This window comes from Crotalus tigris, unplaced genomic scaffold (assembly GCF_016545835.1).
Source record: "Crotalus tigris isolate CLP2741 ecotype Arizona unplaced genomic scaffold, ASM1654583v1 scf7180000019405.536791, whole genome shotgun sequence".
NCBI classification, from domain to species: domain Eukaryota; kingdom Metazoa; phylum Chordata; class Lepidosauria; order Squamata; family Viperidae; genus Crotalus; species Crotalus tigris.
The window spans coordinates 320,839-347,911 of record NW_024097522.1 but is presented as its reverse complement, the minus strand read 5'-3'; the positions used below and the strand labels follow the sequence as shown (position 1 = coordinate 347,911).

General features: G+C 46.6%; 1 protein-coding gene across 4 annotated transcripts in view; it reads left to right on the top strand.

The window, feature by feature from the left end:
- The first annotated feature begins 1,104 nt into the window (after positions 1–1,104).
- NLE1 (notchless homolog 1) overlaps positions 1,105–27,073 on the top strand; it is a 29,132-nt gene continuing 3,163 nt past the window's right edge. Inside the window, exons 1-12 of one of the 4 annotated variants that reach the window (XM_039362247.1) lie at positions 1,105–1,610; positions 4,764–4,936; positions 6,569–6,786; positions 10,224–10,303; positions 11,571–11,647; positions 13,578–13,675; positions 17,319–17,511; positions 21,767–21,902; positions 22,853–22,899; positions 24,263–24,465; positions 25,187–25,346; positions 26,676–26,746. In XM_039362247.1, the coding sequence (XP_039218181.1) occupies positions 4,802–4,936; positions 6,569–6,786; positions 10,224–10,303; positions 11,571–11,647; positions 13,578–13,675; positions 17,319–17,511; positions 21,767–21,902; positions 22,853–22,899; positions 24,263–24,465; positions 25,187–25,346; positions 26,676–26,746 (1,418 nt within the window). In that variant the 5' untranslated portion in view covers positions 1,105–1,610; positions 4,764–4,801. Of the gene's footprint in view, positions 1,618–4,763; positions 4,937–6,568; positions 6,787–10,223; positions 10,304–11,570; positions 11,648–13,577; positions 13,676–17,318; positions 17,512–21,766; positions 21,903–22,852; positions 22,900–24,262; positions 24,466–25,186; positions 25,347–26,675; positions 26,747–27,073 lie in introns of those variants that run through there. The other 3 variants (XM_039362246.1, XM_039362244.1, XM_039362248.1) reach the window with 3 other exon arrangements.

Here is a 27,073-nt window from a genome sequence, read left to right as displayed (position 1 = left end):
TTCTCGGCCTGTGTCCTTGAAAAGGAAGAAGATGACTCGGCTTAGCACCTCTGCTTCCGGTAAACTGTCCATGCTCCCCGATTTCCCACAAGATTCCTTCACACCTCTGGCACTCTTCCAAAAATGTTCCCCCCCCCCAATCCCAGGCTATTGCTAGGCAGCTGACAGCCTCGGAAAGGAAAACAGAGCAACAGAGTTAAAAGGGACCTTGGAGGTCATCTAGTCCAACCCCCAGCTCATGCAGGAGACCCTATATCATTTCAGACAAATGGCTGTCCAATCTCTTCTTAGAACCCTCCAGTGTTGGATCATCCACAACTTCTAGAGGCAAACTGTTCCACTGGTTAATTGTTCTCACTGTCTGTGCATTAATGATTCACCTGTGGAGATGGTTACCAGCATCAAATTCCTGGGTGTGCAGTTAACGAGTAGGCTGGCTTGCTCACTCAACAGCGAGACACTGGTGAAGCGAGCACAGCAGTGCCTGCCTTTTCTGCGCCGCATGAGAAAAGCACATCTTCCTTCCACTGTCCTTACCACTTTCTATAGGGGGGGAGATTGAGAGCATCCTGTCACACAGCATCACAGTCTGGTTTGGAAGCATCCCTGCTTCAAACAGGAAGGCGGTGCAGAGAGTGATGAGGACGGCAGAAAAGATCATTGACAGTTCCCTCCCTCCCATCCAGGACATAGCACAGAAGCGTTGCTTGAGCAGGGTCCGTAAGATTGTCTGGGATGCTACACACCCTCTTCACGGCCTGTTTTCCTCATTACCTTCTGGGGGGAGGAGGGGGTTCCGTGGTATCCGAAGCAGAACATCCAGATTCAGCCATAGTTTCGTTCCATACAGTATAAACCTTGTGAACTCTCAAGCTTCCTCCTTCCGTTATATATTCAAGATGGACAGTGTTTAATATTCATATCTTATGTACATGTAGAGTTGTAGGTCTATACATATGTTGTAAGTAGTATGTATATGTTGTATATAGTATGTTTAGGTGTCTGTCATGTATGTGTTCACTTTGAGAGGGGGCAACTAAATGTCATTTTTGATGTGTGTCGTCGTGCCCACAGTAAAAAATGACAATAAAGGTTATATCTTATCATCTCATCTCATCTCATCTTATCTGTTTCCATCCATTGCTTCTTGTCCTGCCCTCAGGGGCTTTGGAGAATAGGTTGACACACACCCCCTCTTATTTATGGCATCCACAGGTTTCTGCAAAAATCCAGGAAATAGGAGGATCAGGAGGTGAATAACAAGAAATAAGGGATTGCAAAAAAAGAAAGAGAGAGAGAAAGGAAGGAAGGAAGAAAAGAAAGAAAGAAAGAAAGAAAGAAAGAAAGAAAGAAAGAAAGAAAGAAAGAAAGAAAGAAAGAAAGAAAGAAAGAAAGAAAGAAAGAAAGAAAGAAAGAAAGAAATCTGCCAGCCCAGGCAGGGCGAATGTTGTCAATTCTCATGTTTACAGAAGTTTTCCCAACTTCTGGCGGAAGATCCCCGCTTTCTCCAGCAGATGGCAGCCGAGTCAGAACTGTGCCCGGCGCGGAGTAATGACGTCAGCCTCCTTTCCCACGTGGAGGCTACTTTGAGCAGAGACGTCCGGCCGTAGGTTTGGGGTGATGTTTTGTTGTTGTTGTTGTTGTTGTTGCAAAGTTTGGAGGGGGAGGTAAGACAGTGCCCCATATTTTGGGAGGGGCGGTGGAGACAGGCGGCCTTGGTGGTGGGAGCAGAGAAGGAACCACCATCCCAAGGAATAACAGAATAACAAGACTTGGAGGGGACCTTGGAGGTCTTATAGTCTGACCCCCCCCCCAACTCAGGGTTCCCCCTACATCTCATTCTCATCATGGTTGTGCTTGGTTGCCCAGCCAGTCACACGCTCAGGCTGAATTTTGCGTTTTTCTCCACCTATGGAGCCCTTCTCAAGGACCTGAAATGGCCAGGTGTTCTTGTTTAATAATATAGGTCTGGTTGCAGAATTATTCCAAGTCAAGCTGCCTTTGGAAATTGACCGGGGGGGGGTAATTTGTTATTATGAGGGCGGTTCATTGCATAGTCAGCCAGATGTTGAAACTGGATTTGGCATTTTTGTCCACCTATGTAGTCCTTTCCAAGGACCTGGGACAGGCAGATGTGGATGTTTGATGGTGTTTAGAGGTCTGGTTGAAGGATGTCAACTGTTCCCAATGAAGCTGCCTTTTGCAATTGACTGCTCAAGAATTTGTCAGTGCCCATGGTGTTTTAAGGGGTGCTGCAGATGTTTGGCTTATTATGGTTCTTTGCATAGTCAGGCAGATGTTCAGACTGGATTTGGCATTTTTATCCACCTATTTTTAAGAAGAGGCTGGACAACCATTTGTCTCAAATGGTTTAGGCCAGGGGTCTTCCAACTTGTCCCTTTTATGACTTGTGGACTTCAACTCCCAGAATTCCTTAGCCAGCATGCCTGGCTGAAGAATTCTGGGAGTTGAAGTCCACAAGTCATAAAAAGGCCAAGTTGGAAGACCCCTGGCCTATGGAGTCCTTCCCAAGGACCTGGGATGGGCAGATGTTCTTGTTTAATAGTATAGGTCTGGTTGCAGAATTATTCCAAGTCAAGCTGCCTTTGGGAATTGATGGAAGGTAATTTGTTATTATGAGATGGTTCATTGCATAGTCAGCCAGATGTTCAAAATTGGATTTGGCATTTTAGTCCCCCTACCAAGACCTTCCCAAGGACCGGGGACAGGCAGATGTGGGTGTTTATGATGTAAAAGTTCTCGTGGCAGGATGGAAGGTATTCCAAGTAAAACAAGTATAATAATAAATACAAAATGCAGAAGCTAATGTCCTCTGGGATTTTAGAGTTCAAACAGACAGGCACCTACCACATAACACCTCAGGCTTAACAATCGTCAATTAGGAAGACAAAGTCTGAATATTGGAGGTGGCAGTACCTGGAGACAGCAGAAGAGAAGAGAAAGAAGGAAAGAAAACAACAAAATACAAAGATCTGCAGATAGAGCAGTGGCGGCAAACCTATGGCACGGGTGCCAGAGTCGGCACTCAGAGCCCCCTCTGTGGGCACGCGCGCCCTCTCCCCAGTCCTAGGCCTTCAGCTGGGTTTTATAAAACCTTTTCGCTTTAGGCCTCCGCCGCCGTGTACAAAAAAAAAAAAGATTCAATCAATCAGTCAATTTCAACTTCTTGCGGGGAAAAAAAAGATCTTGCAAAGTTGGAATTGATTGATTGAACTTTTTAGTCCCACCCAGTCTGCCGTTACCACCGCAGCCACGCCCACCCAATGGGCCACCCCCAGCCAATGGGCCATGCCCACCCGGCACCCGACGATGCATAAGTTGGTTTTGGGTTGCAGTTTGGGCACTCAGTCTCTAAAAGGTTCGCCATCACTGAGATAGAGTATTGTTATTGTTAAGCTGCTCTGCATCAAATAATTGGAGACTCCTTTTTTCCACTGGGTTAGAATTTTGATCTTGCAAAATTAGTTTCTACAATGGTGAGTACAGAGGCATTTCCCAAAATTGTTCGTGCCCCCCTCCTCAAATTCACTCTCTCTCATCCAGTAGGAGGGAGACCTCATTTGGAATATTGCATCCGGTTCTGGTTAGCGTGATATAAAAAAGATGTTGAGACTCTAGAAAGAGTACAGAGAAGAGCAACAAAGATGATCAAAGGGACTGGAGGCTAAAACATATAAGGAATGGTTGCTGGAATTGGGTATGTCTAGTTTCATGAAGAGAAGGACAAGGGCGGACATGATAGCAGTCTTCCAGTATCTCAGGGGCTGCCCCAAAGAAGAGGGAGTCAAGCTCTTCTCCAAAGCACCTAAAGGCAGGACAAGGAGCAACGGGTGGAAACTAATCAAGGAGAGAAGCAACCTAGAACTAAGGAGAAACTTCCTGACAGTGAGAACAATTAACCAGTGGAACCACCTGCCTCCAGAAGTCATGGGTTTTCCAACATGGAGGTTTTTAAGAAGAGATTGGACAACTATTTGTCTGAAATGATAGAGGGTTTCCTGATTCAGCAGGGGGTTGGATTAAAAGACCTCCAAGGTCCCATCCAACTCTATTATTCTGTTAAGGACTAGGGGTGACCTGATAGCCATATTCCAATATCTCAGGGGCTGCCCCAAAGAAGAGGGAGTCAAGCTATTCTCCAAAGCGCCTGAAGGCAGGACAAGAAGCAACGGGTGGAAGCTCATCAAGGAGAGAAGCAATCTAGAACTAAGGAAACATTTCCTGACAGTGAGAACAATTAACCAGTGGAATAGCTTGCCTCTAGAAATTGTGGGTGCTTCATCACTGGGGGCTTTTTAGAAGAGACTGAGCAGCCATTTGTCTGAAATGGGTAGAGGGTCTCCTGCTTGAGCAGGGGGTTGGACTAGATGACCTCCAAGGCCCCTTTCAAACTCTTATTATTCTGTGTTCTACGTCCATCATCTGTTGAAAATCAAGTCAAGAGCAGTGCCCGTTTTTAAAAGGCCTTATTGCCTCCATCTTGACGTTTTTCACACACACACACGCACACACGCACCCTTCAGATATCTCTGATCTCATCCTTGAAAGCTGTTGTTTTAATGAACCCATTCATTGGCACAGGACAGTCGATCTCTCTCTCCGATTTTCGCTCCAAGGGGCTGACGATACTTTTCGGAACAACTGTGATGGGGAAGGGTGTGTTGCGACAAAAAGGGAGCTTGGAGGGAGTTGCAGGGCGGAGGCCATTTTTTGTTTTGATTGTCTCTCCTGTTGGTTTCCAGGCCAGAGTGCAAAGAGCTCGACGCCCCGAGGCTTCACCATGACAGCGGATGTTGAACGGCTCCTGATCCAGTTCAAAGATGAAGCCGGGCAAATTCTGGGGGCCCCGTTTGATGTCCCCGTGGATATCACCCCGGAAAAGCTCCAGTTGGTTTGCAATACTCTCTTGGAGAAGGTACAACTGAGGGGGGGGGGCTCCTTCCTTTCTTCCTCCTCCTCCTCTCCTCTCCCTCCCTCCCTCCTAACCTTCCTTCCTCCTTTCCTCATTTGTCATTCCTTCCTTCTCTTCCTTCTTCCCCTTTCACTCCTTCCTTCCTCCCTCCCTCCCCCTCTCTTTCCTCTTCCCTTCTTCTCCTTCCCCTTCCTCTCCTTCCTTCCTCCCTCCCTCCTCTCTCTCTTTCCTTCCTTCTCCTCCTCTTCTTCCCCTTCCCCTTCCTCTACCTCTCCTTCCTTCCTTTTCCTCCTCTTCTTCTTCCCCTTCCTCCTCCTTCCTCCCTCCCTCTCTCCTCTCTTTCTTTCCATTCCTCCCTCCTTCTCTTCTTTCTCTTTCTTCTTTATTCCTTCCTTCCTTTTCCTCCTCCTCCTTCCTTCCTCCCTCCCTCCCCCTCTCTCTCCTCTCTCTTTCCCTTCCTTCCTCCTCCTCCTTCCTCTTTCTGCTCCTCCTCCTTCCCCTTTCCTTCCTCATTCCTTCCTCCCGCCCTCTCCTTTCTTCCTTCCTTCCTTCCTTCTCTTCTTCCCCTTCCTCCTTCTCCTTCCTTCCTCCCTCCCTCCTCTCTCTGTTTCCATTCCTTCCTTTCTCCTTCCTTCTTTCCTCCTTCCTTCCTTCTCACCTTCTCCTTCCTCCCTCCCCCTCTTTCTTTCCCTTCGTTCCTCTTCCTCCTCCTCCTTCCTCTTTCTGCTCCTCCTCCTTTCCTCCCTCCCTCCCTCCTTCCTTCCTTCCTGCCACCCCCCAACCCTCCCTCCCTCTTCCTAACCCTTACTTCCTGCCACCCACCCTCCTTCCTTCCACTCCCCAACCCTCCCTCCCTAATCCTTCCTTCCTTCCTTCCTTCCTTCCTTCCTTCCTTCCTTCCTTCCTTCCTTCCTTCCTTCCTTCCTTCCTTCCTTCCTTCCTTCTTTCCCCGGCTCCTTTAAAACAGTCCAAATTGATACAGTCCTCAAACGACTCTAACTGAGTGTGGAATTACCACCTCACCACGTCCAGTTTTACAGCCTTCTTTCTTGCGTGGTTAAGTGAGCATCCTGGTAGTTAAAGGAACCTGTTTTCACCATAAGCAATTTTTTGCCAGAAACCATAAATAAATGCTTGAAACGGAGGGGGGGGGAAGCACCGGACATCATGGTGGGAGGCAGCAAACAGCCATAAATGCAAGCCAAGTGCCCGTAATACATTTTGTGTATGTGGGGAGGTTGTGTGTGTGTGTGTGTGTGTGTGCATGCATTTGCAGCTGACCTGACTGCGAAACATTGTGCAAGTAGCTCTGGGGAGGTCCGTTGTAACTTTAAACACACTGGTCATTCTGCAAGAACTACCTGCATTCGGAGATTGTATTCATTTATTTGTGAAATAGTTGTAATATGGCTGCCCAACTCAAACACACAAGGACTCTGGGCAGCCTATAAGATTAAAAAGCCGCTCCCCCCTCCGCCTCCAATCTCCATTTTTTTGGGGGGGGACCGTGTGTGAAGCAGGACACAGTCCCGACAACCCAAAGCATGGGGAAACCCAGCAATTCCGTCTCTCACCACTACCCCTTACTGCCTACCAAGCGTTGACCCGCCCCTTCCCCATCTTGTCTCTTGCAAGGAGGAGCCCCTGCCCTTGGCCTTCTACGTCCAGGAGTCCGAAATCGTGGCCTCCCTGCAGAAGACCCTGTCCGAACTGACCCTCGAGACCGAACGGGTGGTTGAGATCGTCTACCAACCCTTGGCCGTGTTCCGGGTGCGAGCCGTGACGCGCTGCACCAGCTCCTTGGAGGGCCACAGCGAGGCCGTCATCTCGGTCGCCTTCAGCCCTACCGGAAAGTAAGGGGAGACGCAGGTCGGATCGGGTGCCGGAGGGAAGGGCAGCTCAGGGCCCGGAAGACTTAGCCCAGGGGTAGGCCACCTTGGCTCTTTCATGACTTGGGGACTTCAACTCCCAGAATTCCTGAGCCAGCCGTGCTGAGGGGAAAGGGAGAGGTTTCCAAGCTGAGCCATGCTGGCTCAGGAATTCTGGGAGTTGAAGTCCACAAGTCATGAGGCGGCCATAGTTCCCCCATGCTGGCTCAGGAATTCTGGGAGTTGAAGTCCATGAGTCATGAGGCGGTCATAGTTCCCCCATGCTGGCTCAGGAATTCTGGGAGTTGAAGTCCACGAGTCATGAAGGGGACCATAGTTCCCCTATGCTGGCTCAGGAATTCTGGGAGTTGAAGTACACGAGTCATGAGGGGGCCATAGTTCCCCCATGCTGGCTGAGGAATTCTGGGAGTTGAAGTCCGCAAGTCATGAAGGGGGCCATAGTTCCCCCATGCTGGCTGAGGAATTCTGGGAGTTGGTCCACGAGTCATGAAGGGGGCCATAGATCCCTCATGTTGGCTCAGGAATTCTGGGAGTTGTAGTCTGCGAGTCATAAATTAGCCAAGGTTGCCTACCCCTGACTTAGCCGCTGCTTAATGCTTTTTGTGCGTGTGTGATTCCCTTAATAACCAGATGTGGCAAAAAATAGAGCATAATATTGGATGTGACTTAATAGCCATCTTGAGCTGTGGTGGCGCAGTGGTTAGAGTGCCGTATTGCAGGCTGACTCTGCCCAGAGCCAGGAAGTTCGATCCTGATTGGCTCAAGGTTGACTCAGCCTTCCGTCCTTCCGAGGTCGGTAAATCGAGGACCCAGAGTGTTGGGGGGCAATATGCTGACCCTAAACCGCTTAAAACATTGTGAAGCGGTATACAAGTCTAAGTGCTATTGCCTGGGGAGGGAAGGAGGGAGGAAGGGAGGGAGGGAGGGAGGGAGGGAGGAGAAAGGGACAAAAGGGGGGAGGAAGAAAGGAAGTAAAGCAGGAGGAAAAGGAATGGAGGGAGGAAGGAAGGAAGGAAGGAAGGAAGGAAGGAAGGAAGGAGAAAAGGAGGGAGGGAGGAAGGAAGGAATGAGAAAGGGAAGGAGGGAAAAAGAAAGAGAGAAAAGGAGGAGAACAGAACGAAGAGAGGAAAGAAGGAACAAATGAGGAAGGGAGCAAGCAAGCAAGCCATGGGTGGCGCACTGGCTAGAATCCAGCATTGCAGGCTGACTCTGCCCACAGCCAGGAGTTCGATCCTGACCGGCTCAAGGTTGACTCAGCCTTCTGTCCTTCCAAGGTTGGTAAAATGAGGACCCAGATTGTTGGGGGCAAATAGGCTGACTCTGAAACCGCTTAGAGAGGGCCGCAAAGCACTGTGAAGTGGTTTATAAGTCTACATGCTATTGCTTAGTGTTGTTGCTTAGCAATGGAAGTTTTGTTCCCAATTACGGACATAACTTGAGGACTGCCTACATAACCTAGAGGCCTGGGAGGAAGATCTGCTACAAAGATGGCGGTTGGAAGAAAGAGGACTACGAGTCCAGGGCACGAATGTAATCTGAGAGAGCCTCTCAGATAAGTCCCCCCTTCCCCCCACCAGTTCTCATAAAGACAAAAGGGAGGGAGGGATGAAACGGATTAAGACTTGCCAGATTTGGGTTAGTGTAAACCAGGGGTCCTGCAGGCCACTTTAGCTGACTGTGTTCAGCAGGTCAGCGGTTCAAATCTCACCGGCTCAAGGTTGACTCAGCCTTCCATCCTTCCGAGGTAGGTAAAATGAGGACCCCGATTGTTGGGGGCAATGTAAATATATATATACATTGCTTACTGGTGTACACCGCTTAGAGAGTGCTTGCACTTAAAGCGGTATATAAGTCTCCTAAATAAATAAATAAATAAACTCCCAGAATTCCTCAGTCGGCCATTTTGATGAAACCGCGGGCTTAGATCCAGACCAGGGGTCTTCAAACGTGGCCCTTTTATGGCTTGTGGACTTCAACTCGCAGAATTTCTCAGTCGGCCATTTTGAAGAAACCACAAGCTTGAATCCAGACCAGGGATCTTCAAATGTGGCCCCTTTAGGGCTTGTGGACTTCAACTCGCAGAATTCCTCAGTCGGCCATTTTGATGAAACCGCGGGCTTTGATCCAGACCAGGGGTCTTCAAAAGTGGCCCCTTTAGGGCTTGTGGACTTCAACTCGCAGAATTCCTCAGTCGGCCATTTTGATGAAACCGCGGGCTTAGATCCAGACCAGGGGTCTTCAAACGTGGCCCTGTTATGGCTTGTGGACTTCAACTCCCAGAATTCGTCAGCCAAGCACGCTGTCTGAGGAATTCTGGGAGTTGAAGTCCACAAGTCATAAAAGGGCCAAGTTTGAAGATCCCTGGTGTAAACCTACACAGGTAGTCCTCGACTTACAACCGTTTATTGACCGAAGTTACAACAGCACCGAAAAAAGTGACTTCCTGATGGATGGTCCATTGGAAACGTCCAGCGGGTCCAATGTTTCCAATGGATGACCATTGGAAGGTGCCATGGGTTGCGTGATCAAACTTTGGAGGCTTGGCCACTGACTCGTATTTATGGCAGTTGCAGAATCCTCAGGGTCACATGATCAAAATTCATGCACTTAGTAACTGACTCATATTTATGACGGTCGCTGTGTCCTGTGGTCACGTGATCCCCTTTTGTGACCTTCTGACCAGCAAAGTCAATAGGGAAAAAGCCTGATTCACTTAACAACCGTGTGACTTACTTAACGACGGCAGCGGTTCACTTAATTGTAGCAAGAAAGGTCGTAAAATGGGGCAAAACTCACTTAATGGTCTTACATAGCAACAGAAATTTGGGGCTCTCCTGTGGTCGTAAGCTGAGGACTACCTATAATAAAGATAGAACGAGTCATCCTTGGTGAATGACCCATTTGTTTAGTGACTGTTCGAAGTTACGACGGGGCTGAAAAAGTGATTGCTGCCGGTCCTCACACTTATGACTATTAGACTGTGCCGATTGTGATTGTGATTCAAGCGCTTGAATTTACGACAATTGCACTGTCCCGGGGTCACGTGATTGCCATTTTGGATCTTCCAAGCCGGCTTCTGAAAAGCAAAATCCATGGGGGAAGCCGGCAAGGAAGGGCAACCTCATGATGTCCTACTTAACGACCATGGCAAAAAGGTCACAAAATCTGATTCTGTCATGTGACGCTTCACTTACCGACCACTTAATGATGCCTGATGTAAGTGGAGGACTACTTTACATTAAGGTGTATGACTTCGGTTTCCTAGTCTGAGCTACCTTGGATGGCTCACCGGGAGCTTCAGTCAGATGGGCAAAGTGGCCATCTTGACTTTTTTGACCCCCGAATGCCCTCCGGTCACCACTGTCCCTCGGCTGCGTCAGCATGAGGGTTTGTCTCCCCAGGTACCTGGCCAGCGGATCTGGGGACACCACCGTGCGCTTTTGGGACCTGAACACGGAGACCCCACACTTCACAGCCAAGGGTGAGTCTCGACATGGGGAAGGGAGACCGGGTTGCTTCTCAGCCATGGGAATTCCCAGAATTCCCTAGCTGGCTGGGGAATTCTGGGAGTTTGAAGCCCACCCGTCTTAAAAGTGTCCAAGGTTGAGAAACATAGTTCTGGAGTTTAAGACTTTATAATAGCCGCCTCTCATTTCCGCCATAGCAGCCCTGCGAGGTAGGTTGGAATATAATCACTCGAGGAAATAGTAAGCAAGGGAGGGCATGCTGACTGAGGAATTCTGGGAATGGAAGTCTATCTTAAAGCATGCTGACTGAGGAATTCTGGGAGTGGAAGTCCATCTTAAAGCATGGCTGGCTGAGGAATTCTGGGAGTGGAAGTCCATCTTAAAGCATGCTGGTTGGGGAATTCTGGGATTGGAAGTCCATGCATCTTAAAAGTGGCCAAGGTTGAGAAACATGGCTTTGTGTCATGCTGGCTGGGGAATTCTGGGAGTGGAAGTCCAACCCTCTTAAAGCAGGCTGGCTGGGGGATTCTGGGAGTTGAAGCCCACCCATCTTAAAGCATGCTGGCTGGGGGATTCTGGGAATGGAAGTCCACCCATCTTAAAGCATGCTGACTGGGGAATTCTGGGAGTGGAAGTCCACCCCTCTTAAAGCATGCTGGCTGGGGAATTCTGGGAGTGGAAGCCCACCCCTCTTAAAGCATCCTGGCTGGGGGATTCTGGGAGTGGAAGCTCACCCATCTTAAAGCATCCTGGCTGGGGGATTCTGGGAGTGGAAGCTCACCCATCTTAAAGGATGACTGGCTGGGGAATTCTGGGAGTAGAAGTCCACCCCTCTTAAAGCATCCTGGCTGGGGGATTCTGGGAGTGGAAGCTCACCCATCTTAAAGGATGACTGGCTGGGGAATTCTGGGAGTGGAAGCCCACCCCTCTTAAAGCATCCTGGCTGGGGGATTCTGGGAGTGGAAGCTCACCCATCTTAAAGGATGACTGGCTGGGGAATTCTGGGAGTAGAAGTCCACCCCTCTTAAAGCAGGCTGGATGGGGTATTGTGGAAGTCCACCCATCTTAAAGCATGCTGGCTGGGGGATTCTGGGAGTGGAGGTCCACCCATCTTAAAGCAGGCTGGCTGGGGAATTCTGGGAGTGGAAGTCCACCCCTCTTAAAAGTGACCGAGGTTGAGAAACACTGGGCCAGAATAAGCATCTTGAGATCTTTAGGGGTTCATGGAACTGGAGGGCACTGTTCAGTCCCTCTCTCTCTCTCTCCTTCATTCCGCCACAGGTCACCGCCATTGGGTGCTGAGCATTGCTTGGTCGCCCGACGGAAGGAAACTGGCATCCGGGTGCAAGAACGGACAGGTGAAGATTTTCGGCTTTTTTTTTATTATTTCCTGAACTGGGATGTGTGCCATGTCCACCCCTGGAAGACACAACTCTGCTTGGAAACATCGAGGTCCATGAGGACTAGAGGACTATACAGGCAGTCCTCAATTTACAACCACTCCTTTGAAGTTACAAGGGCCCTGGAAAAAGTGACTTGCGACTGTTTTTCACACTTAACAACAGTCGAAGCCTTCCCAGGGTCACGTGATCAAACATTGGGCATTTGTTGGGGGCAGTTGCTGCGTTCCTGGAGTCAACGGGGGGGGGGGAGCCAGAGTCGCTGAATGACTGCATGATTCACTTAACAACTATGGCAAAAATAGGTCGTAAAATGGGGCAAAACTCACTTAAAGGGGTTAAACAACACCTTGCCTTGGAAAGGAAACATTAAATAATGCAGGTTGGGTAACAGCGGTGTTATACGCACCATCCGGGGGGGGGCGGCGGTTAAGGCTGCTCGTGCTGCCGCATTCTTCACCAGCTACAGCGTGCGAATACTCTTCAAGGGCAGTCCCATGTAGGGCTCATTGCAGTAGTCAAGACAGGAGATGACCCAGGGCATGCGTGACTGAGCACAGGGCTTCACGGTGCAGGAAAGGAGGCAACTGGCCTTAAAGTTGCCAAGTCTGCTAATTCAAAGTAGCCATTTTTGGTCTACTGGTTAAGGCAGTGGTTCTCAACCTTGGGTGGGGACCCCATTTGGGGTCGAACGACCATTACACGGGGGTCGCCAAACAACGCAGTCCGCCATTTTTTCCCCCCTTAGCTGTGCTACTCCCTTTTATTCTATTGGCTTTTGAAAGCCAATAGAATAGACTCTCTTGAATAGAGTCTAATTCTATTGGCTTTCAAAAGCCAATAGGAATTGTCCAGGCTGTCTCTGCCCTGCTGAGCCCGCCAAAAGTTCCATTCTGCAAATGGTGCTGCACCAGTTGAGTAGTCCTCGACTTACGACCGGTTGAGTAGTCCTCGACTTACGACCGGTTGGGGGTCACGGCATTAAAAAGATTGAGAACCACTGGGTTAAGGCCTCAGGCTAGAAACCAGGAGACAGTGAATTGTAGTCCTTCCTTAGGCACAAAAGCCGGCTGGGTGACTTTGGGCCAATCACCAGCAGGTGGTGAGATCTAGTCCTGCTTTAACCATGAAAGCCAGTTGGGTGCTGGGCCAATCACTAGGAGACTGGGAGTTCTAGTCCTGTGTAAGTCGTGAATATTAGCTGGAGGATTTGGGGCCAGTCACCAGGAGATTGGGAGTTCTAGTCCCGCCTTAGACATGCAAGCCGGCTGGGTGATTTTGAGCCAATCACCAGAAGACTGGGAGCTGCTCCTGCCTTCAGCAAGAAAAGCATCTGGGTGACTTTCGGCCAATCACCAGGAGACTAGAAGTTCTAGTTTAGGCATGCAAGCTGGCTGGGTGACTTTGGGCCAATCACCAGGAGACTGGAAGTTCTAGTCCCGCGTAAGGCGTGAATGTTAGCTGCAGGACTTTGGGCCAATCACCAGAAGATTGGGAGTTGTAGTCCCGCCTTAGGCGTGCAAGCCGGCTGGGTGATTTTGAGCCAATCACCAGGAGACAGAGTTCTAGTCCCACCCTAGCCACGAAAGCCAGCTGGATGACCTTGAGCCAATCACCAGGAGACGGTGAGTTCGGCATCTGGGTGACTTTGGACCAGTCGCCAGGAAACTGGGAGTTCTAGTCCTGCTTTTGGCAGGCAAGCCAAAGTCCCTCTCTTTTGGCCCAATCCACCTCACAGGGTTGCTGTTGAAGGGTGTATAGGAGGAGGAAGGTCTATTTAGCATGTTCACCGCCTTGAGTCATTTATAAAAATAAAGGAAGATACAAAACATACACACACAATTTTGAGAAAATGTTTCTTAATGTGTCCCATGTACCTTCTGCGCAGATAATGCTCTGGGATCCAAGCACCGGAGCCCAAATTGGCCGCATCCTGGTGGGACACACCAAGTGGGTCACGTCGCTCTGCTGGGAACCTCTGCATTTGTAAGTCCCACCCCCGCCCCCCACCCTCTTCCCTGGCTCTGCACTTCTAAACTAGGGGAGTTTAAATTAACAATCGTGGCTTAAATTCTTTTTTTTTAAATAAAACTTTTATTAATTTTCTAATTTTACATTTAAGTATTTAAAAAGCAAGGTGGTGGCTGGGTTAATCAATAGTTTATTTATTTATTTATTTATTTATTTATGGGATTTATATATCGCTTTAAGTGCAAGCACTCTCTAAGCCAGTGGTTCTCAACCTGTGGGTCGGGACCCCATTTGGGGTCGAATGACCATTTCACGGGGGTCACCAAACTATGCTGTCCGCCATTTTTTTCCCCTTTTCCTTAGCTGTCCTACTCCCTCTTACTGGTGGCCACACCCACTTGGGGGTCACCACAACATGGGGAACTGTATTATGGGGTCACGGCATTAGAAAGGTTGAGAACCACTGCTCTAAGCGGTGTACACCAGTAAGCAATGTATATATATATTTACATTGCCCCCAACAAATAACATACAAATTTTTTTAACACAAATCTCAAGCTATAACCTCCAATATTTCCTCTCTTTTCCCCTTAATATCTACTATCTCATATTTAAGTTCTTATTATATCAACTAAGTAAAAACATCATTATTGCATTTATCAGTACATTTCTAGCTTATCCATATCTTAATTACTTTTATATTTGATCTTTACATTCAATCAATGTATGGCTTAAATTCTAATCATGGCTTAAATGGCCATTGTGGCTTAAAACACAAGTTTAGCTTAAATCCCCACCTTGCTTTAAATCGCAGTTGTGTACAGGCAGTCCTCGACTTAACAGCAGTTTGTTTAGTAACTGTTTGAAGTTACAACGGCGCCCAAAAAAAGGGACTCAGGACCCTTTTTCACACTTAGAACGGTTGCCGCATCCCCAACAGTCACCTGATTTACATTCGGATGCTTGACCACGGGTTCATATTTAATAATAATAATAATAAAGTTGGAAGGGACCTCGGAGGTCATCTAGTCCAACCCCCTGCTCAGGCAGGAAATTGACGACGGTCGCATCGTCCCGGGGTTACGTGATTCCCTTTTTTGCGACCTTCTAACAAGCAAAGTCAAGGAGGGAAGCCGGGTTCACTTAACGGCGTTACTCATTTAACAACGGCAGCGATTCACTGAGCAAACGTGGCGGGAAAAATCGTAAAATGGGGCAAAACTCCCTTTAACAAACGTCTCCCTTAGCGACATAAATTTGGGGCTCCGTTGTGGTCGTTAAGTCGAGGATTACCTGTAATTATTTCTTTCCTATAATTCCTGTAGTTTTCAACTGCATTTCCACCTAAGGTGCAGGGAAAAAAAAAAAACCCAAGCCTGTACAGCAGTGTTTCTCAACCTTGACAATTTTAAGGCATGTGGACTTCAACTCCCAGAATTCCACAGCCAGCAATGCTGGCTGTGGAATTCTGGGAATTGAAGTCCATCTGCCTAAAAATTGTCAAGGTTGAGAAACACTGCTGTACAGGGAGTTCGTTTAGTGACTGTTAAAAATTACAGCAGTTCGTTTAGTGACCGTTAAGATACAGCAGTTCGTTTAGTGACCGTTCAAAATTACAGCGGCACTTTTTTACCGTCACAACCTTTGTAGCGTCTCCATGATTAAAATTCAGCCGTTTGGCAACTGGTTCATACTTATGACCAGGGTCCCTGGGTCACGTGATTCCCCCTTTGGCGACCTTTTGACAAGCAAATTCAATCCGGAAGTCAGATTCATTTAACAGCTGAGTTACTAACTTAATCTACTGCGGTGATTCATTTAACAATTGTGGCAAGCAAGGTTGTAAAATGGGATGAAACATATTTAACAAATATCTTACTTAATGACAGAAGTTTTGGGCTCAATTGTGGTCGTGAGGACTCCTGTATTCAGCACCCTAAACGCCTCAGAAAAAAATTCAAGATGGAGGCCGCCGCCATTTCTCTTTTCTCCTTCAGCAACAGAGGGGATTGCATTATTGAACATTTGCCTGGTTTTGATTATTTTTAGGGCAACTTTTACAGCTTCTCTCCATCTACCTGTCTGTCTATCATCTATCCATCTATCATCTATCTATATCTACCTATCATTTCTATATCTATCTGTCTGTCTGTCTGTCTGTCTATCATCTCTATGTCCATCTATATGTCTATCATCTGTCTCTATCTATCTATCTATCTATTCTGTCCTATCCTGTCTGTGTCCATCTATCATCTATCTCTTATCCCTCCATCCATCCATCTGTATCTGTCTGTCTGTCTGTCTGTCTATCATCTCTATGTCCATCTATCTGTCTCTATCTATCTATCTATCCTATCCTATCCTATCCTATCCTATCCCGTCTGTGTCCATCTATCATCTATCTCTTATCTGTCTGTCTATCTATCTATCTATCTATCTATCTATCTATCTATCTATCCGTCTGTCTGTCTGTCTATCATCTCTATGTCCGTCTGTCTGTCTGTCTATCTATCTATCTATCTATCTATCTATCTATCTATCTATTCTATCCTATCCCGTCTGTCCATCTATCATCTATCTCTTATCCATCCATCCATCCATCTGTATCTATCTATCTGTCTGTCTGTCTGTGTCTGTCTATCTATCTATCTATCTATCTATCTATCTATCTATCTATCTATCTATTCTATCCTATCCCGTCTGTGTCCATCTATCATCTATCTCTTATCCGTCCATCCATCTCTATCTATCTGTCTGTCTGTCCGTCTGTCTGTCTGTCCATCATCTCTATGTCCATCTATCTGTCTATCATCTATCTATCTATCTATCTATCTATCTATCTATCTATCTATCTATCTTATCCTATCCCGTCTGTGTCCATCTATCATCTATCTCTTATCCGTCCATCCATCCATCTGTATCTATCTTATCTATCTATCTATCTATCTATCTATCTATCTATCTATCTATCTATCTATTCTATTCTATTCTATTCTATCCTATTCTATCTGTGTCCATCTATCTCTTATCCGTCCATCCATATCTATCTATCTATCTATCTATCTATCTATCTATCTATCTATCCGTCTATCTGTCTGTCTGACTATCATCTCTATGTCCATCTATCTGTCTATCATCTATCTATCTATCTATCTATCTATCTATCTATCTATCTATCTATCCGTCTATCTGTCTGTCATCTCTATGTCCATCTATCTGTCTATCATCTATCTATCTATCTATCTATCTATCTATCTATTTATTCTATCCCGTCTGTGTCCATCTATCATCTATCTCTTATCCGTCCATCCATCCATCTGTATCTATCTATCTGTCCGTCCGTCTGTCTGTCTGTCATCTCTATGTCCATCTATCTGTCTATCATCTGTCTCTATATGTCTATTCTATTCTATTCTATCCCATCTGTGTTCATCTATCATCTATTTCTTATCTGTCCATCCATCTGTATCTATCTGTCTATCTATCTATCTATCTATCTATCTATCTATCTATCTATCTATCCGCCTGTCTATTCTATCCTATCCTCTGTCTGTCCATCTATCATCTATCTCTTATCCGTCCATCCACCCACCCATGTCTCTCTCTCTCTTTCTCTCCCTCTCCCTCTCTCTCTCTCTCTTTTTAACTCTGCCTTCAGGAGCCCCGAGTGTCGCTATTTAGCCAGCTCTTCCAAAGATGGCAGCGTTCGAATCTGGGACACAGTCGCTGGCCGCTGCGACAAGATCCTCACCAGCCACACTCAGTCGGTCACCTGCCTCCGGTGGGGAGGGGACGGCTTGCTGTATTCCTCTTCACAAGACCGCACCATCAAAGTCTGGAGAGCCCAAGATGTAAGTCACTCAGTTGTGGGGAATCGGGGAGCCCACAGATTGAATAAATAAAATAAAAAATATGTTAGCCCCTCTTCCCTTTTTTCCAAGTCTGCATGGTGTCCCCATCATTGTTTGGGTTGGCCAGCCAGGCAAGGCAATTTATTTATTACTGTTTTATATATTTGTTTGCGTCCCACTTTTATTATATTGTCAAATAACTCAAATTATTATGACCAACACACCTTCCTCCCTATAACAACAACCCTATGAGGTGGGTGGGGCTGAGACAGAGTGACAGGCCCAAAGTCATCCAACCGGCTTTCATGCCTAAGGCAGGACTAGAACTCACTGTCTCCTGGTGATTGGTCCAAAGTCACCCAGCTGGCTTTCATGCCTAAGGCGGCACTAGAACTCACCATCTCCTGCGGATTGGCCCAAAGTCACCCAGCTGGCTTTCATAGCTAAGACGGGACTATAACTCCCAGTCTCCTCATAATTGGCCCAAAGTCGCCCAGCTGGCTTTCATGCCTAAGGCGGCACTAGAACTCACCGTCTCCTGCGGATTGGCCCAAAGTCACCCAGCTGGCTTTCATGCCTAAGGCAGGACTAGAACTCACAGTCTCCTGGTGATTGGTCCAAAGTCACCCAGCTGGCTTTCATCTCTAAATGAGAACTAGAACTCACCGTCTCCTGGTCATTGACCAATAGTCACCCAGCTGATTTCATGTCTAAAGCAGAACTAGAACTTACCGTCTCCTGCTTTCTCATCTGGTGTCTTTTTTTATTTTATTTATTTATTTATTTATTAAAATTTTATTTTTTTTTTCTTTTTCTCTTTACAAAAAACAAAATACAAAGTACATTTTTCTTTTTTCTTAACAATACTATGTCCTATATCTCTTACATTTATTTACACTTATTTACATTACTTCTCATACTTTTTTATTCCTCAATTCTAACCAATTGTAATACTTGTCCCATATCTGATAAAATTCTGTAACTTCTTTGTCTTTTATTTCTAGAGTAAGTTTATACATCTCAGCACATTCTAGTACAGGGGTTCTCAACCTTGGCAACTTTAAGACTTGTGGACTTCAACTGCCAGAATTCCTCAGCCAGCAAAGCAAAGCTGGCTGAGGAATTCTGGGAGTTGAAGTCCACAAGTCTTAAAGTTGCCAAGGTTGAGAACCCCTGTTCTAATATCTTATAAATAATCATTACATTTGTTGGTATATTTTCCCTTTTCCAGCATTGCGCATATGCAATGCGTGCAGCAGTTATTATGTGTATAATGATGTATTGAAGTTGTTTTTCCATCTTTGGATTGATTATGCCTAATAGGAATATTTTGGGTTTAAGTTCAATTTGTTCTTTTGTTATTTCCTGGATCCATCTCCTTATCTGCTCCCAATAAGTCTTTGTTTTGGGGCATTGCCACCACATATGATAAAATGTTCCCTCTTTATTTTTACATTTCCAACAGTCCGGATTCATATTTTTATATATCTTAGCCAATCTCGCCAGTGCTAAATGCCATCTATAGAACATTTTATATTGGTTTTCTTTGTATGCGGTTGACAATGTTAGTTTGCAATTTTTGTTCCATACTCATTCATCTAATTTTATATTTCTACTTATATTTCGTGCCCATTCTATCATTGGACCCTTTACTATTTCTTCTTCCAGTTCAACTTCTAATAAAAATGTATAGGTTTTTGTTAAAAATTTTCCTCTCTTGCTTGTCAATATTTTGTCCACTTGCTGTGCTATCCAACTTATTCCATACTCTTCCATATCTTTGCTATATTTTGATTGTATCTGTAAATATGGCCACCAATCGATAATTATTCCCTGTTCTTTTAATTCCTCCCTTGATCTAAGATTCCCTTGATTGTCTAATAATTCTTTGTACCTTATCATCTTTGTTTTATCCCGTGTGTTTGGGTGAATCATTGCCTCCATCGCTGAGGTCCAATTTGGAATTTTCGTATAATGTTTTTTTTTTTTTTACTTTTTCCCATGTCCAAATTGATGCATCTCTTATCTGGTGTAGGTAAAAGTATGTGTGGGACTTCTTATCTTTTCCCCCTAAAAAAGCATGCCAACCAGCCGGTAAATCATGACCTTCAGTTGTTAGAATCCTTTTATTTTCTAAATTTATCCAATCACTAATCCAAAGCAACCCCACTGCTTGGTAATAAGTTTCCCATTTTGGAAGCCCAAGGCCACCTCTACTTCTACTATCCTGTAACACTTTAACATTTATTCGTGCTTTTTTGCCTAACCATATGAATTTATTAATCATTTTGTTTAAATCGTCAAAAAAAAAATTTCCCAATTTTATTGGAGCTCTTTGAAATAGATATAATAATTTTAGTAGAATATTCATTTTGATCCCAGAAATCCTTCCTAACAATATTAATTGTAGTTTTCCCCAAATCTCTAAATCTTTTTTCATTTGTAGTGTCAATTTTCTATAATTATCTTCTTTTATTGAAGAACATCTTACAGTGAGCCAAATTCCTAAATATTTCATCTTTTTTACAATTTGCAATCCCAAATTTTCTTCTAATCTCCTTTTTTAGTTAAATTTTTAACTAACATTTTGGTCTTTTCTTTGTTAATTTTTAGTCCTGCCACTGTCCCATATTTTTCTATTTCATTCATCAAAATATTACCTCTTTCTAATGCAGCGATTCTCAACCTGTAGGTCGGGACCCCATTTGGGGTTGAACGACCATTTCACGGGGGTCGCCAAACAACGCAGTCCGCCATTTTTTCCCCCTTTTCCTTAGCTGTGCTCCTCCCTTTTATTCTATTGGCTTTTGAAAGCCAATAGAAGAGGCTCTCTTGAATAGAGTCTAATTCTATTGGCTTTCCAAAGCCAATAGGAATTGTCCAGGCTGTCTCTGCCCTGCTGAGCCCGCCAAAAGTCCCATTCTGCAAACGGTGCTGCACCAGTTGAGTAGTCCTCAACTTACGATCGGTTGAGTAATCCTCGACTTACGACCGGTTGGGGGTCGCAGCATTAAAAAGGTTGAGAACCACTGTTCTAATGGTTCCTCTATAAAAAAAAAAACACCAAATCATCTGCAAATGCCTATGTCTTATATTCTTCTGTTTTAACCTTTCATCCTTTTATCTTTTTGTTCATTCTAATTTGAGTTAATGGCACATCTAACGTTAGAATAAAAAGTAGAGGTGACATTGGACATCCCTGTCTTACTCCTTTATTAATTTCAATCTTCTCTGTGTTCTCCCCATTAATGGGAAGTGTCTTAACCACTAGGCCAGTGGTTCTCAACCTGTGGGTCAGGACCCCATTTGGGGTCGAACGACCATTTCACGGGGGTCGCCAAACAACGCAGTCCGCCATTTTTTTCCCCCTTTCTTTAGCTGTGCTACTCCCTTTTATTCTATTAGCTTTTGAAATAGACTCTCTGGAATAGAGTCTAATTCTATTGGCTTTCAAAAGCCAACAGGAATTGTCCAGTCTGTCTCTGCCTGCTGAGCCCGCCAAAAGTCCCATTCTGCAAGCGGTGCTGCACCCATTGAGTAGTCCTCGACTTACGACCGGTTGAGTAGTCCCCGACTTACGACTGGTTGGGGGTCGCAGCATTAAAAAGATTGAGAACCACTGCACTAGGCCAAGTGGTATTTCCTGTCTCCTCCCCTGGGAGGTCCAGATAGCAACCACATTTGGAGGGCTTAGCACAATGATGGAGAACCTTTTAGAGACCGAGTGCCCAAACTGCAACCCAAAACCCACTTATCCATTGTCAGGTGCCGGGTGGGTATGGCCCATTGGGTGGGTGTGGCCCATTGGGTGGGGGTGCCCATTGGGTGGGTATGGCCCATTGGGTGGGTGTGGCCCATTGGTGGGGGTGCCCATTGGGTGGGTGTGGCCCATTGGGTGGGCGTGGCTGCAGTGGTAACAGCAGACTGGGTGGGACTAAAAAGTTCAATCAATCAATTCCAACTTTGCGAGATCTTTTTTTTTCCCGCGAGAAGTTGAAATTGACTGATTGATTGAACCTTTTTTTTTTTGCACACGGCGGTGGAGGCATAAAGCAAAAAGGTTTTATAAAACCCAGATGAAGGCCTAGGACTGGGGCGACGGCGCATGTGCCCACAGAGAAGGCTCCGAGTGCCGCCTCTGGCACCCGTGCCATAGATTCGCCACCATTGGCTTAGCATCTTTTCAGATAAAGGGGGTCTCTCTACAAAATGAAGGAAAGAAGGGATTGAGGCCTTGCGTTTTGGTCCTCCTCAGGGCATCCTGTGCCGCACCTTGCAGGGCCACGCCCATTGGGTCAACACCATGGCGCTCAGCACGGATTATGTCCTCCGGACAGGAGCCTTTGAGCCCGCCAAAGCTTCTATCAACCCCCAGGATGTGAGCGGATCACGTAAGAGCATCTGGCGCTTTTGAGTTTCCTTGTTCAGTGTTTCTCAAACCTTGGGGATTTTAAGAGGGGTGGACTTCAACTCCCAGAACGCCCCAGCCAGCCATGCTTTAAATGGATGGACTTCCACTCCCAGAATTCCCCAGCCTAAGACCGCATAATCGCCATTTGCAACCTTCCCTGCTGTTTTTCTAAAGGCAACACCAATGGGGAAGCCAGCAGGGAAGGTTGCAAGGCGCATGGATAAGTCTCCCCACTCGTGGACCCTCTCCCGGCTCCTTGGCGCTTCTGCCATGCCAGCCATCGGCACACCCTCCTCTGCCACTCATACACCATCTCTTGCCCAGTAGCAACCACTCACTGCCCTGCGGTCTGCTTTCAGACTGCTGGGACTTGCAATTTCCTGCCGGCTTCCCCAATGACTTTGCATTGGGGAAGCCATCGGGAAATTGCAAGGAGCTCTTCGCTTAACCGCCCACCGTCCTTGCTTAACCGACCGCAACAGGGACTGCTGGGATTGTCGTCGCTAAGAGAGGCAGTCACGAGACATCATGCTTTGTGAACACATTACTTAGCCCCTGAACAACCAGATTTAGTAACAGGTGTGTTCCATATAGCATCAACCGTGTTAACTCTCAAGACTCGTTTTTCAGCTATGTATTCGAAATGGACTCCGATTAGTTTTTGGTGTCATTTTTATATAACTTGGCATTTTGGGTGGTGGCTGCTGCTATTATGTTGTTATTGTCGTCCTTGGGATGATGACATTGTTTGGTGGGTGGTACTCCTTGTTTTGAGAACGGGACGTTTGGAATTTTATTTAACGTGTGTCATTGTGCATGCAGATAAATGACAATTAAGGTTATCTTATCCAATTAATGACCGTCGTTAATGCAAGAACTACCTGTAATGTCCACACATCCTATTTATGCTTTGCTTTGCTTTTTCAACAGTGGCAGAGATCAAGCAAAACGCACTATTGAGATACAATCAGATCAGGGTAAGAATCGCAGATTTATTTTTATTTTTATTTTTTTAATTTTTTGCCACTGGACATTGGATATTTAAGATGGGCAGGTCTTCCAAAATTGTTTTGCGTTCTTTGTGTGATTTGACTTACTTCTGCAGTAAACCTAGCTTGTCTCAGTCAGACCACAGCTGATCATGATAGCTGCGTGCTTCAGTTAAAAAAAAAATAGCTGCTGTGCAATATGTTTTTAGAACACATTTTAAAATTATCGGATGGACCTTCTGTTCATGCAGCCTCCTACATTGCCATCTTACCGGAATTCGCCTAAAAATGTTGTGTGTGTGTGTGTGTGTGTGTGTGTGTCTGTGTGTGTGTGTCTGTGTGTGTATGTCTGAAGGCTACAAAGGAGAGTGAGATTCAAATTAAATTTATGACTATGAATCTTACTTTTAGAAGGGATTAGACCAGTGCTGGCTGTGGAATTCTGGGAGTTGAAGTCCACATGCCTTAAAATTGCCAAGGTTGAGAAACACTGGATTAGACTGAACCAGCTGGCTGGGTAGATCTTTAAATCGGAATATTCCACGTAATCATTTTGCTGCCAATCTCCATGTGGAATAGAGGCAGTGCTTGATCTATGACCACAGAACTTCAGTTGCTAAACAAAATAATAACAACAACAACGTTAGAAGGGACCTTGGAGGTCATCTAGTCCAGCCCCCTGCTCAGGCAGGAAACTCTATACCATTTCGGACAAATGGCTATCCAGTCTCTTCTTAAAAACTTCCAGTGTTGGAGCATTCACCCCTTCTGGAGGCAGGTTGTTCCACTGGTTAATTGTTCTCACTGTCAGGAAGTTTCTCCATAGTTCTAGGTTGCTTCTCTCCTTGATTAGTTTCCATCTGTTGCTTCTTGTCCTGCCTTCAGGTGCTTTGGAAAACAGCTAGACTCCCTCTTCTTTGGGGCAGCCCCTGAGATACTTGAACGCTGCTATCATGTCCCCCCCTCGTCCTTCTCTTCATTAAACGAAACATACCCAATTCCAGCAACTGTTCCTTATATGTTTTAGCCTCCAGTCCCCTAATCATCTTTGTTGCTCTTCTCTGAGTCTCAATATCTTTTTGACATCGTGGTGACCAAAACTGGATGCCGTATTCCAAGTATGGCCTTACCAAGGCCTTGTAAACTGGTATTAACTCTTCACGTGATCTTGATTCTCTCCCTCTGTTAATGCAGCCTAGCACTGGGTTGGCTTTTTGGGCAGCTGCAGTAGATGGCTGGCTCATAGTTAAGTGTTTGTCCACTGGGACTCCAAGATCCAAGTAGCTGTTAGGAGGGTTGCCTTCAATTTCATAACCCTTTTTTTTGGGGGGGGGGGTCTTTTCTTCCCCAGGGCCAAGGACCGGAAAGGCTGGTGTCTGGATCAGATGACTTCACCTTGTTCCTTTGGCTTCCGGCAGAAGATAAGAAGCCCTTGACCAGAATGACAGGCCATCAAGCACTGATCAATCAGGTCTTCTTCTCCCCTGATACCCGCACCATTGCCAGCGCATCTTTCGACAAGTCAATCAAGCTTTGGGATGGACGGACCGGGAAGTAGGTTGGGATTTTTTTTCTTCTTCCTTCTGGAACGTTCTGGAGATTGTCCTTCCTTTCTCTGGACCACATCGATCCAGATGTAGTGAGATGGATGCTGTGGTTTTTCTGGAGGATGTTTCTGGAGTGATGCCTTGTGTTCAGGATGTGTTCTTGTTCAGGGGTCTCCAAGCTTGGCAATTTTAAGACTTGTGGACTTCAACTCCCAGAATTCTTCAGCCAGGTGGCTGGGGAATTCTGGGAGTGGAAGTCCACCCCTCTTAAAGCAGGCTGGCTGGGGAATTCTGGGAACTGAAGTCCATCCATCTTAAAGCATCCTGGCTGGGGAATTCTGGGAGTGGAAGTCCACCTATCTTAAAGCAGGCTGGCTAGGGAATTCTGGGATGGAAGTCCAGCCCTCTTAAAGCATCCTGGCTGGGGAATTCTGGGAGTGGAAGTCCACCCCTCTTAAAGCAGGCTGGCTAGGGAATTCTGGGATGGAAGTCCAGCCCTCTTAAAGCCGGCTGGTTGGGGAATTCTGGGAGTATGTACATTAATGGATTAATTTCAATTTGAGTTAAGATGAATTCATTCATAAAATTAACTGAAAACTGTTCAAGCCGGTCACTAAAGAAATGGTTGTAAGTTTGGACTGCCTGCAATAAGAAAATAAAAACAGGGAGACTTGGGAAAATGAGGGGAGCGTGCAATCCCCACCGTAACTAGCTTTTTCTGACCGCAGGTATCTCACGTCCCTGCGTGGACACGTCTCAGCCGTGTACCAGATTGCGTGGTCGGCAGACAGCCGTCTCTTGGTCAGCGGAAGCAGCGACAGCACCCTCAAAGTGTGGGACACCAAGACGCAGAAGTTGGCCGTTGACCTGCCTGGACACGCGGATGAGGTATGGCTGGTCTCCCCCATCTCGGATTGTCTTGGGGTGCCTGCAACGACATAAGGTGGCTGGAAGAAGGATGGGGTTTGTCCTCATCATTTAGAACAAGGGTCTTCAGACTTGGCCCTTTTATGACTTGTGGACTTCAACTCCCAGAATCCCTCAGCCAGCAATGCTCAGGAACAACTTGCCTCCAGAAGCGGTGAATGCGCCAACACTGGAGGTTTTTAAGAAGAGATTGGACAGCCATTTGTCCAAAATGGTATAGGGCAGTGGTTCTCAACCTGTGGGTCAGGACCCCATTTGGGGTTGAACGACCATTTCACAGGGGTCGCCAAACAACGCAGTCCGCCATTTTTTTTCCTCAGCCGGCACAGGGGGCGCCGTCGCGCAGGGGCGCTGCCGCGCAGGGGCACCACTCGGGGCGGTGCATGGGGGCGCCGCCGCGCATGCGTGCCGCGCAGGGGGCGCCACCGCGTATGCGTGCCGCACAGGGGGCGCCGCCGTGCATGCGTGCTGCGCAGGGGGCGCTGCCGCGCATGCGCGCCGCCTCCTTATGACCGGGGTTGCCGGTATAAAAAGATTGAGAACCACTGGTATAGGTTTCCTGCCTGAGCAGGGGGTTGGACTAGATGACCTCCAAGGTTCCTTCCAACTTTATTATTATTATTATTATTATTATTATTATCATTATCATTATTATTATTATTATAAAAGGGCCAAGTTGGAAGACCCCCTGCTCTTGAACAGTGTTTCTCACCTCAACCACTTTGAAATACTGTATATGGACTTCAATTTCCAGAAATTCCCTTAGATATGGGGTGTCCACCCATCTTAAAGCAGGCTGACTGGGGGATTCTGGGAATGGAAGCCCACCCCTCTTAAAGCCTGCCTGGCTGGGGGATTCTGGGAGTGGAAGCCCACCCCTCTTAATGCATGCTGGCTGGGGAATTATGAGAGATGAAATCCACCCATCTTAAAGCATGGCTGGCTGGGAAACTCTGAGAATCAAAAGCCATTCTTCCTAAAATTGCTGATGTTGAGAAACACTGATCTGGGGAACAACCAGTGAGGGGTAGGATTGTGTAGACTGCGTTGTATTGTACCCAGCCTTCTTTTACAGGCTGTTTTCCTGGATGGCAAATGAGCAGCGATTGAGTGGTATCAATTTTCTAGTCCTCAAGATGGGTTTGAAATTTCACAAAGGAGGTCTTTGAGAAACAAATTTCCTGTTTTCTCCCTTGTTTGGGGGATGGGGAGGCAGGGGTCCAGTTTAAAGTTGTTTCAGCCTCTTTATTGCAAGGGTTGATCTGCTTTTGTGATATATTCCTTTCCCAGGTGTTTGCGGTGGACTGGAGTCCTGATGGCCAACGAGTAGCAAGTGGAGGGAAGGACAAATGCCTCCGGATGTAAGCTTCCCCCTCCCCCCCCACTTCCTCTGTGTTGTTTTATTGTTGTTGTTAGTTGCAAAGTTGTGTCCGACCCATCGCGACCCCATGGACAACGTTCCTCCAGCCTTCCTGTCCTCTACCATCTTCTGGAGTCCATTGAAGCTCACGCCTCCTGCTTCAGGGACTCCATCCAGCCACCTCATTCTCTGTCATCCCCTTCTTCTCTTGCCCTCCATCTTTCCCAGCATCAGGCTCTTCTCCGGGGAGTCCTTCCTTCTCATTAGGTGGCCAGAGTACTTGAGTTTCAACTTCAGGATCTGGCCTTCTAAAGAGCAGGCAGGGTTG